Source organism: Lissotriton vulgaris, unplaced genomic scaffold (assembly GCF_964263255.1).
Source record: "Lissotriton vulgaris unplaced genomic scaffold, aLisVul1.2 SCAFFOLD_692, whole genome shotgun sequence".
Classification (NCBI taxonomy): domain Eukaryota; kingdom Metazoa; phylum Chordata; class Amphibia; order Caudata; family Salamandridae; genus Lissotriton; species Lissotriton vulgaris.
Window position 1 is genome coordinate 331,239 of NW_028252646.1, and position 16,402 is coordinate 347,640.

The following is a 16,402-nucleotide window of genomic DNA, read 5'->3' on the forward strand; positions in this document are numbered from 1 at the left end:
CCAGCGAGGCAGAAGAGGGCCGCTGCAGATAAGACTTCTGTTAACACCCCCTCCTTTTCCTGGATCTTGGTGGGGTGGACATCTGGTGTCAGCACGTCCCTACTTTAAATTTACTGATTCTGGAAGGGGTAGAAACACCAATCTGCAGTGGTGTTTATCATATAAGAAAGGGCTTATAGCCAGGCTCCATAGATTGCTGTCTTTAGTGTAAACAGCAGAACAGCGCTTTGTCTTCCAGTATCTGTGATAGATGAGCGGATGCTCAGAGTGTGAGACCTCTACAAGCGTATGTGTAGAACTAGTGCAAGCAACCTTATAAACTCGAAGTAATGCCAGATGAAAAGTGGACAGAGTCTAGGGGAGAGCGGGCAGCGTGCTCAGCTTTAAAGTAAAAAACAAAAACCAAACAAAAAATAACTAACGGCACGGCTAAAGCGGCGAAAGGAGAGCGGGATGTTTGGAGTGTAGATTCAACAGCATGTGGTGGATGGGGGGATGGTTGATAACGCAAGCGAAAGGGAGAAGCCAAACTAAGCAAGCAGTGACTGGGGAAAGAACATTTTTGAAAAAGAGGTCTTTCAAACAGCACATAAAGTACATAGCGTATGGAAACTGTAATTGGCAGGTGCTCCTCACCCTTAAACGGAAGTGAGGTATCGGCTGCAGGAATGAATTAGGAGGCAGGAAAGAAGACTGACACTGCACTAATCCCACGGTGAGCAGCAGGCGGGAATAGAGTAGTAGTATTGATTACACAAGGTCTTGCAGACAGCGCATGCGGCCTGCCTAGGCTCGACCTAAAAATGGCATGTATGGACCATGCGGAGCGATAGTCGAAAGAGAAATGTCTTGTATCCATGCAAGTAACAATCTAAAAACAATTAATGCGCTGCTATGGAACAAAAAATATCCCCAACTGTGGCATCAACACAGTGTGTGATCATATCAGTTCTCAAAAATTGGGCAGCAGCTAGCTGGCTAGCCTAAAACAAACCTAACATGCAACAGCGTGACACAATCTAATGTCTGAACAGGAGGGAAAACAAATGTGCATAGACTGATGGCAACAAACTGTTTACCTTGGACTTCTGTTCATTATATACTAGTATCCCCAAATCTGAGGTGATTGCCGCCATACAGCATTTTTGGGATATCAGATACTTGAGCATTCTGAAATGCTAACAGATTTGATCACTGGAGTTTTGGATAACAATGTCTTCATCCGATGAGTAGTATGATTTTACAGTAAGTTGCAATAACAGCATGGCCAGATTATCAGGCACAATCTGTTTTAGGATTTCACCCGATGCACTTGGCTCTTCACAGGGTATCCTTCAGGATCACAACTGTGTTCATCTTCTTCTGTCAGGTGATAGTGACTTAACAGTTGTATTTCTTATCCCTATGTCGTTGTTACAATTGTGTAGGATACTTTGTAAATCCTGCTGCAGCCTTGAAAAAGTCTCTATGACGAAACACGTGCCGGCTGTCTGTCTGTAATGGATTTTACGTCTCAGACGCAAGAAAGGTGAATAATTGTGAAAACAATAAATCACGACAAACAACTCAGTACTACTTTATTGGCCGAACGACATGGCCATTGGACTTCGCTGAGTGCTTCAGTGCTCCTCTGCTCATTTGGAAGCGAGGTGTTGGCAGGATAGGCCTCTTTGACTTAACGAGGAGGAGCAGCTGTCACTTATCACAGTTGCACATCACAAAGGCTCTGCATGAACACTCTCACGAAGGAGTTATCACTGGTCTTTTGTGACTCCAGACAAGCTGGATCCAGGGCAAGGAGGAAGCGGGTGCCTGACACGCCATGGCGGTGGAAGCCTCTAGAAACTCCTACTAGTGGGCGCCAGGTATAAATATTGGACTCCAGAACGCAAAAGAATAAACGAGGTCCCAGTGCCACCCACTGTCCCTTCTAATACTTCATGCCAATAAAAACAACTCTCAACAAAGTCCCACAAAACTATAGTGTCAGAGACAATTTACATCAATGACACCTAGTGTCCTCTCCTAACATATCTCACTACTAAAATGAACTACCAACAAAGTTCCACAATGCTGAAGTGTAAGATGTTCTCTTGCGAGTATACTGGGTCTTTTTATCGACAATGTTATTCTAAGCCTACATGGGGATTGTTTTGCCCATCTTATTCTAATATTATCTCTTGCATATACTGTCCTCTCAAGTTGATGCTGCTTCCTATCCTACCATGTACCTATAGCAGTGACCCATCCTTCGTGATGTCTACTAGTCTATGCTGATATTGATATACTACCTATGATGTGGGTGTATAACTTGTATATATGCCCTCGAATATAAAAGACGTTTCTGCAGACTGACCAATAAACTCCATCACAACCTCCAGCTCCTAGATACCATGGCCACTAAGAACCCAGTGACATCAACAGGCCCACCGGCGCTTTTCGGCGTTCAAGGCCCCCTTTTCCTCAAAGGGATCCTACCAGACTGCCTTGGTGACCTTTTTCACACGCCTCTGACACTCGCATCCCACTCTTCCAAAGAAGTGCCCACCAACCGTCCATTGAAAGGGCCCAATGTTACAATCAGGCGGCCATCTCAGGTGTTGGAGGCTGCCTCTTGACCACTATGCACACCTCTGAATGCTTCTCCTGAAGTCTAACTTTGGTTATCCTCAGAAACAACTTTTGAGTATCACTCCAACTTCGGGAGCGTGGAAAGATACGCCCCCAACTCATTTCTGCAAAACCTCTCCAAACATGCTGCCTAAAAAGTACAAACACAAAAAGAACACCCAGAGACACTAATACCAGACATTTCTACAATCCTACACACGGAAGTCTTAAAATGGACTTCATCTGCTACACTACGAAACCCGCCAAAAGGAGAGAACTAATGCTACCAATGTCCCTTATGGATCTAAACAAACTATATGCCTATCCCAGAAATTTAGCAGAGATCGGTCCATTACTATATACAGAAATTGGAACATCCTAATCCAAGCCACTGAACAAAATTATCTATTTTCCACTTTCCGGCTCTCTGCGCCGCCATGCCATTCGCTACCACTACCTCATCACTCACTCCCATGCACGCCCTCATCTACTAGCTGAACCTTCTACTCTCAAACCCCCTCGCACTGCCCCCCCTCTAACTCCCCTACAGCCTCTCTGATCCCCAGACGCACTGAAGCTTCTGTTTCGATACCAAAACTACTTGCCCCCTCTGCATGGCTCACCTCCACTGCCCAGCTTGACTTATCTATCCCACCAGAATCCTCACAGTCCTCCAACTACAGCAGGCTGGATACTACATTAGCCCAGGAGCGGCCTGTGCAGGTAAGAGCGGTGGGGGCCGGGGGAATGCGTCAGACGATGACAAGGGAAAATTAAATAAATAATTCCCCCCTTGTTGTCGTCTATTGAATCCCCCCACCCGGCCCCACCGCTTTTACCTGCACGGGCCGCTCCGGCATTAGCTTCCGCCACAAACTCTGACGAGCTCAATCGCACTCCACTTCTTACCACTGACCCAACGCCACTCAACTGATCCCTACAACAGCCCAGCTTGAACTCACAATCATCACTATTCTGGATGAAATCTCGTCACTACGTAAGAACGCAAAGATTACCTACTTCCTGCCCCTGCTTCACGCATCTATAGAGCACACTGATCCTGCCACAAACATACACTCTGATCCCCTATCCTTTACCCCTAGACAAACTATCCCCTATATCCATCACCAACTCAAACATAGATGCACCACGACTAAAATCACGCAACGGGAAGCTGAAATGCTGAGCAACACGTATGACAATGCCCCGAGCAAGCCTTGCCGCTGCAAGATCCCGGTCATCCTTGGCACGAGTAGAACCCTGAACACCACTCGCCCTCCCAGGCGGTCTACCAAAATAACAACCATCCAACCATGTCAGCCTGGTCCAAGATCACTACCTACGCATTGCTGCATGCTACTGAATTGTCAGTCAGCAGTCCAGCATGCCACTCAAATAGCAGAAACCATCCTAGGACACAAAATCGACTTCTGCTTTCCAACTGAACCCCGGCTGAACGACCACTCATCCTCTTTTATCAATTTCCTCAACCCACAGGGCTTCTCAATCATCCGTACGACCGCTAGGATCGTATTGGCGGTGGATTAACCATTATACACAAGAACTATCTGTGCTTAACTCCATTCCTCAACACGAAATACCCTACCTTTGAATATATAGGACTTCAACTCTCGTTCAAAGGCCCCAACTCTAACAAAACTCATGTAATCTATAACCCTCCTGGTGAAAAATGACAAATCTTTGAGGACTAAACAAACCTCTTCAGGCAAAACTATCTTAAAGGCAGCGCAGACGTTCTACTAGGAGACCTGAACCTGCACTTGAACAATGCAAATGATCCAACAGTACAAGCCCTATCCACCCTCCTCGAAGCGAACGATCTCACCCAACACTGCAAAAAACAAACTCATACCAAGGGCTCTACCCTTGATGCAATCATCTCTAAGCAGAACACCTTATCCCTCCGCTCTCTCCTACCCACAGACTGGACTCACAACCACCTAATTCTTTTCAATCTCAATGCCATCCAACCAAAGGCCCGCCCCCAAAATATCCGGCACAAGCAATGGGCGAGGAACATACATTGAATCGCCCAGGCAGAATTAGAAGCATTAGTCAGTTTCCGAATTCCAAGGTGATGATCTCACTGCCCACTACAACAGAAAAATTAGAGAACTTTTTGACATAGACGCCCCTTTGAAACTCAAGAAATCATATGTATTCCTTTCGGATCTTGGTTTAACAACGACCTTAACAGAGAGGTATCAACTCCGATTGGCTGAAAGAAACTGGAGACAACAACCCTTGTTAACACATCTGGCGATACCAGGAGCTAAACGCATAAAATACAAAAAATATTTCTTCAGAGAAAAATCCCCCTTCTTCTGAGCCCAACTTGACCGTTCTAGGAACAGCCCTAAAGACCTTCTCAACATCATCAAACAGCAAACCTCATCTTTCCCTCAACACTCAATAAATGACTCTACCATGAGCCGCGAAGAGTTTGCTACATTCTTCTTTGAAAAAATATCTAACATTGAAATCTCTCTTGACCCACCCATCTCTCCGTCCTATACCAAAGATGTCCCCCTAGCAAAGAGGGTCTACCCAAGGCCCTACCTCCAACTAATGGTCGTCTCACCAAACTCATCCTATCCCGGTTGGACTGAATTCGACTATGTCCCTTCAGAAGAAGTGCTCAAATTACTTGCTTGCATGAAACCAACACACATTTCCGATCCCCTCCCTCCTGAGCGTGTCAAGAATCTCAGTCACATCATATCTCGCCTGCATGGACCAAAATCATCAACTCCTCCTTTTCGAGAAGCTCCATGCTGACCTCCCTCAAACTTGGCCAAGTCACCCCCCTCATCAAACAACACAGATGCCGACTAGAACAACCTTAACAATTACAGACCTATATTTATTCACATTTACCTTCAGAAGCAAGTCTCATCAAAGCACAAGAGTGCCTGACGAACTTAGAAGTCCATACGCTGGTACTTTCCTGTCTGGCCTTCCCAGAGAAAATTAGCATCACCGAGAGAAATGCTTCATACAGTTATCCACTTTGTGACAGGTCACAACATTTTAAGTCACATTTCTTCTATACTTCGCATCCTACAATGGCTTCCAATTGAAGCAACGGACCAATGTAACACTGAATGCATCACCCACAAAGCCCTCCACAACTCCACACCCTCCTACTTGGTTGAAAAACTCAAAATCTCTGGATCTGAACAAGGATCGAGAATTTGTAAAGTCCTCCTGCTGGAACAAGCGACATTCAGGCAAGAACGCTTTATAAAGCTCGCCTTCTCTGCCAGCGCTACAAGGATATGGAACTCCCCAACCACCTTGAACAACCACAAGTCTTGCCACAATTATAAACTCAAAATCCTCCTACTTGAGAGACGCTCTGAATAATAAATCTGTGGTCACCTTTCTGCATCCACTTTTCCAATGTATCCAGATATTAACTGTTTGAACTTTCTCCCCCGACGTGATCTGTGGGATTCGTCTATTGCTTATCTGTTATTTTATGGCACATCTAATCTGCATTTTGGTCTTTCTTCTTTAGAAAAGTGCTTCAATGGCCTTTAGCCAAGATTGTACTATATAAAACCACAAAAAGAAACGCATTTGGTATAATAAAGAGACACCAGAAAAAACCTCTTTTTGAAAAGTTTGAGCAAATTTGTCAAAAGATTCCAAAATTATTAACAAAGAAATAGTTGCTTTTCAAAAGAAGCTCTTATAACCACAAACTAACTGGGAGGGAAAGAAGGAAGAGCAGAAGAGAGAGAGAGTGAGAGAGAAAGAGAAATAGAAAGAAAGATAGAAAGAAAGAGAAAGAGAAACCGAGAAACAGAGAAAGAGTGACAGAGAGAAAGAAGGAGGGAGAGAGAGAGAGAGAGCTACTACTATAATGCATTATCTGTACACTTGAAGTGTGTCTCCTAAATTGCAAGACTCCACGAACTATCACAAAGTAAGCCAAATACTTTGATAGTTACAATGTACAGATAATGCATTATAGTAGTAGCTGGACTATAAATTCAAAATGATTATTATTTTATATTTTATATATAGATCCTTTGACGACAAAGCTGAGGCGTATAACATTATAAAAGGCTACTCCACTCCAGGATCAAGACTGGTACCGCAAATTGAAAAATGCTTTAAATGTAAGACATAATGATCACTTGTAGGTTTGACCCTGTATGATCCTAGAAAAAACTCTTTTTGTAAAAAGACTTAAAAAATCCTCATATACTGTATACTAATGAATGTTCCATATACCTTTTTAGATTGAAGAAGTTTTTAATTATAGTCCTGAGGAAGGTGTTCCAACAATCTAAGCACCGAAACGCGTCGACAATACTGGCTTTTTAAATTGATTTCTACATGTTGATACATTGAATTTTCGTGTATGATCTATAATGAAATATGTATGTAATTTTATGTGCAAAAAATTGTTTATGTCAAATTATTTGATACAAGAAACTTTTCTTTTTTAATAAATATGGTTTTTGATACAATTTATGTTATGGTTCACTTGGTATATGTGTAATTGAGGATAGAAGAGTTTTCTAGATAGGTGTCTAGCTTTACAAGTTACATTGGAAAAAAACTTTATTTAAAAACCACAGAAAGGAACCTTCTTTTTTGTCATGGTTCAAGATGTAGCCAGCCAACCAGGGAGCTTCAGGTCCGCAGGCCCAACTTTGGGTTTAGGTATCCGAAATGGATGGGCGAAAAAGCTCCCTCAACCAATCAGATCCAATATATTTTTACATTTGGGTCCACGAGTCCAGATGCATGGACCATGCATGGGCTAAAGGTCCAGCTAGCTCTACCTTAAATGACTAGTGGCTTAATTTGAGGACCACAAAAAACACTGCATGAAACCAGCCAGGCCAATCCCAAATAGTTTTGTGCAGATTCATTGAACGGTGCCAAAGTTATTATATGTGTATATATATATAATTATATCACATGGGATTCTGTAATCCCTGTATAGATGGCAGTCTCTAATTTCTTTATAATCAGGAATTTGTGATGTATAAAGTCAGTGATTATGAAGAAGAGACGTCAGAGCTGCGCTTTTATAAGTTATTACAGTCGAGTCCTGAGGGCACAATGCCTGCTGCCAGCGCCAGCAGCTGATGTGAATAGAACGTCAAGTCACGAAGCATAATTGAAGCAGCTGTTTAAAGCAACAAACAGAACTTTGCTTTTATAACTTCTGCTGTATGAGACCTCAGCAAAGCTTACTGAGTGCCCAATTGGTATGACAGTACAGAAACATTTTATAGTTACAAGCCCCCACAGGATGGGCATCATTGCATACGTAACCTGGATCAGACTATGTCCTGCTGGGCCAATCAATGAAGGGCAACTGTGGCATGATACCCTTTCAAGGCTCGAAGTATGTCTATACCCTGGTGTTGCTGCCCACATGCCATCTACAAGAGCAGATTTGGGTTTTCCCCAAAAGGTGAAATCTGTGCCTCTGGTATACGTGGACTTGGCACGTACTTGACCGGCCAGGTCATGTCGACATGCTTTTACTGAAATGTGAGGTTTTGCAATAGCTAGCTGGAAGCTAGCATGTTTGTTCTCGGAAAGCCTTGTGTTGCTTGCACGTTGCAGCTGACTGACACACAAAATGGAGCGTGCGACCATTTTGTGAATTCCTGCCGGTGTCAATTCTTTAGTAGCTCAAAAAAGACTATAGGCCTGAAAACATATGTATTTTGTATCATAGAAATGTCTGCTTTGTCACTAGTTTACTATGAGAAGCAGAGGGAATATGTTTATTAGCTTCCTTAGATAAAGGAAGGGTGGAATCTTTCTGCATGCTTCTACACGTTTCGAGCTACTGCAGCTTTTTCTTTTTAATGGACTTTTATTGAACTGTTTCTAACATCTTTTTGCAACAAATATCTAACAGTTTTTATTTTTACTTTTGCACATGCGTTTTTAAGTTCATTCTTCATGTTTGCAAATATGTTAGCTGATGCATATGTAGGAGCTACGCACCAAAGTTTGTGGGAAAGTGGATGTGTGACCATCTATTATACGGGATAAAGTACCACCAGGTGCATATCATAAGATTATTGCAAGTCACCTCAGAGTTCCATAACCTTTGTGTATCTGTCTATCATGAGGTGGTGTGCACTCCTGGAGAACCCTGCAGTGACAACAACATCCCTGGTCGGCCTTGCTGTTGAGGCTGAATACAGACTAGGATTTTTAAATCACAAACTGGAGACGACTGCATCTTACCAAATGTAACTGTGCAACTAGAAACACAGTTCCCTCTCTAGACTGCACATGTCTGCTATTCTCAATGAACACCACATAACTTGCATCCGACTATTACGTGCGATTCTGGCCAGTAATTCCTCCCATGAATAGCGCTATTTCCAGTTCTTCAGCCTGGAACAGGGACGGACAAGGAACGACAAGAGCTACTGGCTTATTTGTCTCATGCAGATTCCCATTACTAGGCCTGTTTCTTCACAGGAAGGATGCAGTCCTGTGTGGAAACAGAGGAGAAGAATGCAGGGAAACATCTGCACCCTGTGTACTCGTACTTTGGGGGTCAGTATCGCTCAGTGGGTTCCATCCAAACCATAATCCTCCCCTCAGAGACTTTCTAAAATCTGCCCATACGCATTTTGAAGAGGTTACATGTGTTAGTATGCACTCCAAGAGTCTATTTATAGTAAAACACATACCTGGGGTAGTTTCAAACAGCAATAAATGTGATTTTGTATTTCCTCTCTCCATTGAGTCTTCATCTGCAGTATGTGTATCCAGTCCTAGGAATGATGGAGGCACACACTGACCCCGCTCATCAGGACAGAGCAGTTCTGCCTTGCAGTTCTGATGTTGATGCTGTGATTCAGGATGCAGTGGTTCGAGTATGTAGTTCTGATCTGAACCCTCTGCATCAGTACAGGGAGGTTCTAGCTTGTACTTTTGATCTGAACCATGTGCATCTGCACAGGTCTGTTCGAGCTCATCGTTCTGATCTGGTTTCTGTGCTTCTGGAAGCGCTGACTCTAGCTCTCGGTCCTGGTCCGCAGTGTGCAGTGGTTCTTGCTTGTACTTTTGATCTGAACCATGTGCATCACTACAGGTCGGTTCTAGATTGTCATGTTTGTCTGGTTCCTGTGCTTCAGTGCGCATAGATTCTAGCTCGTAGTTCACGTTTGGATCCTGCGCATAAGGAAGTTTCTGATCCAAGGATAGGTGTTCCTGTAGGCACTGGGTTTGTTGTGACCCCAACTCATCAAAGGACAACAGCCCAGACTCTAAGTGTTCATCTGATGACATCTCATCAGGTGACAAGGGTTGAAGCCTGCGGTTCTCCTGGGGATCTTGGAAATCAAAACACATCAATTCTTCCTCCAAGGGATCATCAGGTCCATTCCCATCTGGTAGCGTGGGTTGTATACGGTGCTGTAGTTTGTGTCCTTCAGGAAATACTAGGTGTGGGCAGAGGTTCTGTTGCTGGTCCCAGTTATTAGTATACAATGGGGATGGTTCTTGCTTCAGGGGCTCATCTGGCTCCCACTCTTCTGGGAACGCTGACTGTACGCTATGGTCTTGCTCTGGTCTCTGCCCATCAACAAATTCTGAGTGAAGACACAGCTTTGCCTCCTGTGATCTTCCTGGAGGAACTGTCTGAGGGCACCGGGATAGAGGACAATCCTGCTGTACTCCATTTCTATCTGGAAACCCAGGTTGCACGCACTGGTCCTGCTGTGAGTGACGTCGATCAGGAAACACTGGCTGTAGACAAAGGTTTGGCTCCTCTGGACGCCCTTGAACATCAGTTGGCGAGGAGAGCGTACAGTCCTGCTTTGGTGCATGCCCATCAGAGAACACCGGCTGAAGACACAAGCTCGGTTCCGCTGGCCTGTCCAGTTGAGGCGTTGCAGGAGACCGGCTAACAGCACAATCTCTAATGCTTGTCGGACAGATAAGCTCCAAAGACACCGTACCATTATCTAGGGAACCTTGATCCTTTTCTATCCAGATTTTCTTAATCAGCCCAGCGACTCTAGAAGGTACGCCCTCCACAGTATTCATCAAGTTATCCAGTTTGGCTTCCAACTCCTCCAGCATGGACAGAAGGATAATATGGGGCAGGTTCTCCGAAAGTGATTCCAGGTCCTCGTCCCTCTGAGCATCATTTCGGGATCTTGAAGCTGAGACGTCATGAAGAGGATAAGATGGGACTGTGGCTCTTACGGATTCACGTGAACCCTGCGCATTCGCTTTCTTTGCCGGAGCCCGTCTTCTCCCCATTCTGGTACTCTGATTTTCAAGTCTCTGCAGAGGAGAGGAAAAGAGAAAAGATAACACGTTATCACAGGACAACTAGGTCAAAATACTCCTTCCTGTCTCACCAACCCCAGTGTGATCAGAGGAAATTACGAATATCTAACACCAGAAAAAAATGCAATCATTAAAATTTAACAATATCCATAACATAGTTCATATATTATGAAAGGCACTGATTTGAAATGCGTTTCCAGCACTATGTCTGTTCCTTGCTCTGCTCAAATTGCACACTTTTAAGAAAAAACTGAATACTGTAGCAGCCTTGCAGCAATGAAAGGTTTATAAAACCCTGGCACACAAGACTGCGCTATCATTCTCACTTGCACTGTACACCTCTCTTTTGCAGTATTCGGTTCTGTTACTGAAGCACGTTCCAACATACCAAACCTCTACAGGATCTACAAAACGCTTCTTATGTCATTGCATATATAGAGAGCATGTTCAACCTGGGGTTTCTTGGAACTGAATAAGAAATGCATAAAAGAGGAGACAACCAATCAGACCAGGGAAGAATCGAGCATGAATAGGCTTGTGGGCTGTCAGATTTCTGGGACAACACTTGAAGTTAGATTCAAATAGATTTCGCCAGAAGCGAGATCCAAATGGAAGGAGCTTATACCAAAGCCGCGTCGACCTGATCTGTTCCTCTGTAATTTTAGAATAGCAAGTAAATTCAAGTGAGGCGATCTCTGGTTTTGTATGGGTGTATGCATTTCCGCCTGGTTTGCAATGAAGTGAGGGGCTAGACATCACAACCCTTTAGGGCTGAGGCAGTGGGTCTGATGGTGGATTTGTTATTTCAATATAGGTGTGACGCGTGCCCACCTGTGAAGATGATGCAGTAAACAAGCTGCGTCGCTGTGAATTACTTGTAGTCTATGAATGGTGATACTGGGCATTCTTACATATACTTGGTTGGCATGATGAGATCTAGATAGGACTGCGGCCACCGCTATTGCTTTTCTTGTCTAAAGTGGGAGGAGTGGGGTTATTTTCTCAAGTAGTTTCAGCACAAATCTGCATTTTGATCCTACTGCTCCAGCAGCTGGGACTTGCTAATATTACTATTGATTATCACTCAGAGGCTTTTAGTTGTGGGTTTAGGCTCCGGTAACAATCGCATTTATGTTGGAGAGTAAAGTTGGCTCCAAACGTTGGTCTTATTCTTTCAAATTACAATCTCAGTTTTGTCCACACACGGTTTTAGCTGATTCAACCTCCTCAAGTAATAATTAATTTGCATCATATTTTAAAACTGGATTGGTGAGGCGGACATTCTGCCCACACAAATTAACAACTGAGAGTAGGTATAGTTATAAAGCCTGGAACCTCTTGAAGATAGTTCTCTGACCAATGGTTTTTGCAGGTTAAGGGAGCAGAGATATTGGCCTATAATTCTTGGTTATACCCGGGACTTCTCCGTGGTTTTTCAGTATCGGGAGCTCTTCAGCATTTTGAAACACGCTTGGAGCGACAGCTTTAGCTGCTTAATTGATGAAAACGCTCCGAAGGGGACTGCTCAAGACCTGGGTTTTTGAAGGAGACGCAGCACCCTCAGCGCCCAGATATCCTTGGGGTGCACCTTATAAATTTCTGATTGATTGATTGATGAGGTCAGAGATTCCATGACTGCTGAAGGGCAAGGGTCAGTTGGTGACCTGGATTTGACCTTGATCACAAATTCATGGAACTTGTTTATTTCTTCAAACGAGGATAAGGAGAGCAGAGTTCTTTTCGGACTCAGCTTCAGAATTACTGCTGCTGTAATTGTTTATACTATCTTTACATAATTTTTTTTAAAGTATTTTAATTGTCAAAGAATGCCTCAATAGGAGTCAGGGAAGTTTTCATTTCACCTGGGGGCGAAAAATCATTCAGGATATCAAAAAAATATTTTTATTATTTCCCTATTAATAGGACTTTGCATGTTCGTTTTGCCCTTATATTCCTCAAGCTCAATTTTAAATTTGATTTTGCTCTCTTCATCATCCCTTTCCTACCAATGTCGACGCAATGCAGGTTTCACCTCCTTTAACTCTGGCTTGTACCAGGGTACTGTTCTGGTGCGGTTTGCGGGGGTGTGGGTCACTAGCATGTCTGAGCCACAGAGTGTATTATTTTTCTTTGGAGAGAATGTCTTCAATTGATGGTAAGAGGGAGAGGGGGAGGGGTTTGAAAGTGTTGATAACACTGGCTCTGTATTTATTTTTTGCCATTTGCATATGGTTTTAATTTCCTGCTTGTGGATTAAGTTAGAAAAATCTACTGGAATACAAAACTGTATCAAATAATGATTGGACTATATGCAAGGAAGGACGGTTATATTGGGTTGATTCAAATTATACAGCCAGATCAGATCTAAGGGATTTTGTTTTATGTGACATGAGCATTTAATGTGTTGATGTAAATCCAACGTCATTAAATCAGCAAATTCATTATCTTTAGGGTCTGCGTTGTCGTCATCAACTCGAAACTTGAGAAAGGAAAGCAGATCTACCCCATCAGTTTGAGTAATTTGTTTCAGAGATGTGTGGATCCACTCGTGAATAAGTGCTGCTATCTCACTCCTTTCTCTGAGCTCGTTCTCTTTTGGTAATCTTCGGGTATGGCTTCTGGACATCTGGAGTAGATTCCTCTGACAACCAGGTTTCAGTTAAGAACAGGATATTCGTTTTAGGAGATTCTAATAATTTGAGTATTTCCACCTTATCTTTGCCTAGGGAGGGTGGGTTTAGTAAAGCCGCTTTTAACGACTCCTCAATCTGAGGATGTGGACGAGTCTTATTGTTTGTTGGTCCACAGTGAGGGCTGTTGAGTGCCAGATTACCCTACACGTGTGGCTAGCATACACAGTTTCTAAAGTTGAGACAAGCACGGGGGGATACTAAAATCTGTGTATCTGAAAGAAAATAGATCTTATGCTGAATATGCAAAATATTTAGGATACTACCTGACTCCTGGTCCCAGCGGATGTGGCCAGGCATGCCTGGGAGCAGACAGGCTTGTCATTGGCAACATTTTTGCAACACACACACACAAAGAAATTGCTCTTAAAAAACTCCATTCAACTGTATACTCACAGATGTGACACAAACTCCAACTCTCACTTGTACAGCCTCAGACCTCATTTATAAATGGATTAATGTGACAAACCAGATATCTCTTAACCATATCTTCAATGCTGCACAATTACACAGGCATTATGCTCTCCAGTACACACACACACGTGAAACACAATTCATCCACAGGCACAAAGACCTACACACTGGAAATAAGTATTCAGACTGATCAGTCCCTCACACTCTCATATAACAGCTAACACGGAGCTCTTCATTACGGGTTTTTTAATACTTTTAATTACTCGTAACGATTGTATTTTGTTGCTCACCTACCGAGGGGAATTTTGAGAAGCTGCTTGACACATTGCTACAGCTATAGGGCTTTTAAACTGTGTTTGCATACATCGCGTCCGCTTACCTAGTCCTCTGCCGCGTTCTGGTCACTTCTTCCCGGTCCACCGCAGCTCGAAGTGCTGTTTGTGTGGAGGGAGTGTAGGGTGACGGTTGCGGTTGCGCACCTACTTCCGGTGGCACAGTCCACGCTGCCATCTTGGTTAGCGGTCTAGTTTCTGCCAGGGCTGCCATAAAAATAGCTGATGGAGCCGACGCGCAACTTAGAGAAGAGCAGCTAAAACGGAGCGCCTCATTACGAGTTTTTTAATACTTTCAATTACTCTTAACTATTGTATTTTGTTGATTCAGAAAAGGGGGTGGTGATGAACAGAGTGTCTGAATTAAGCAGACCACTCTTACCCAGTCCAAAGATCAGGGCTTGATCCATCACCGTTATTTATCTCACTGCACCATCCCAGCTCAGAACCTGGCTATATGCAAATCAGTCTGTCCCTGGCCCAGTGCATCATGGGAACAGGGCAGACTAAACTACCAAGCCAATTCTTCACCAGAAAGGAGACAAGCTACCGGGGACCGGTTTCTGGCATTTCAGCCGTCTTCGGCCCGGCTTGCTTGAATCCTGATGGTGCAGTGAGAAAGGGACTCATGTCTGAGTATGCCCTGCCACACCTCTAGTGGCCAAAAACGATTCAGAAAAGGGGGTGGTGATGAACAGAGTGTCTGAATTAAGCAGACCACTCTTACCCAGTCCAAAGATCAGGGCTTGATCCATCACCGTTATTTATCTCACTGCACCATCCCAGCTCAGAACCTGGCTATATGCAAATCAGTCTGTCCCTGGCCCAGTGCATCATGGGAACAGGGCAGACTAAACTACCAAGCCAATTCTTCACCAGAAAGGAGACAAGCTACCGGGGACCGGTTTCTGGCATTTCAGCCGTCTTCGGCCCGGCTTGCTTGAATCCTGATGGTGCAGTGAGAAAGGGACTCATGTCTGAGTATACCCTGCCACACCTATAGTGGCCAAAAAGGATTCAGAAAAGGGGGTGGTGATGAACAGAGTGTCTGAATTAAGCAGACCACTGGGCCAGGGTCAGAATAATTTGCATATAGCCAAGTTCTGAGCTGGGATGGTGCAGTGAGCTAAAAAACGGTGATGGATCAAGCCCTGATCTTTGGACTGGGTAAGAGTGGTCTGCTTAATTCAGACACTCTGTTCATCACCACCCCCCTTTTCTGAATCATTATTGTATTTTGTTGCTCACCTAGAGAGGGGACTTTTGAGAAGCTGCTTGACACATTGCTACAGCTATAGGGCTTTTAGACTGTGTTTGCATACATCGTGTCCGCTTACCTAGTCCTCCGCCCGCATTCCGGTCACTTCTCCCCGGTCCACCGCAGCTCAAAGTGCTGTTTGTGTGAAGGGAGTGTAGGGTGACAGTTGCGGTTGCACTCCTACTTCCGGTGGCACAGGCGAAGCCGCCATCTTGATTAGCGCTCTAGTTTCTGCCGCGGCTGCCATAAAAACAGCTGATGGAGCCAACGCGCAGCCAGAACCCCTGCTCGGGTACTTACCTATGCACCTGAGACACTATGGGCGCTCAAGGCGGGTAACTGTGTGCTAGAGGAAAGTGTTCAAGCAAAGTTTATTTATTTATTTATTTATTTATAGCACTTGTAGAGCGCGAACGAAGGCCCTTGGGCATCTCGGCGCTAAAATATCTGCTATGTACAGCCAAAGAGGGGAAGGGGATCACTGATTAAAAAGCCAGGTTTTAAGTTGCTTTCGAAAAGACCAAAGAGACGAGCTGGTTTTAATGGCCAATGGTAGAGTATTCCAGAGTTTGGGTGCTGACACGAGGAATCTTCTGTCACCCCATGACACCAGTTTGGTACGGGGTACCACTAACTCATGTAAGTTAGAAGATCGCAAGGATCTAAGGGGACGGTAAGGAATAAGATTTTGAGTAAGAAAGGCTGGTCCCTGGTTATGCAAAGCTTTGTAAACAAAGCAAAGAGTTTTGAATTTTATTCTATTCCTGATAGAAAGCCAATGG

At 44.1% G+C, this 16,402-nt stretch overlaps 1 protein-coding gene across 1 annotated transcript in view; it reads right to left on the bottom strand.

Annotated features, from left to right (window-relative positions):
* Nucleotides 1-10,896, bottom strand: part of LOC147662087 (uncharacterized) — a 28,532-nt gene extending 17,636 nt beyond the window's left edge. The window contains exon 1 of the mRNA XM_086951118.1: nucleotides 9,318-10,896. Within this exon, the coding sequence (XP_086807244.1) occupies nucleotides 9,318-10,896 (1,579 nt within the window). The remainder of the gene's footprint in view (nucleotides 1-9,317) is intronic.
* Nucleotides 10,897-16,402: the final 5,506 nt, after the last annotated feature.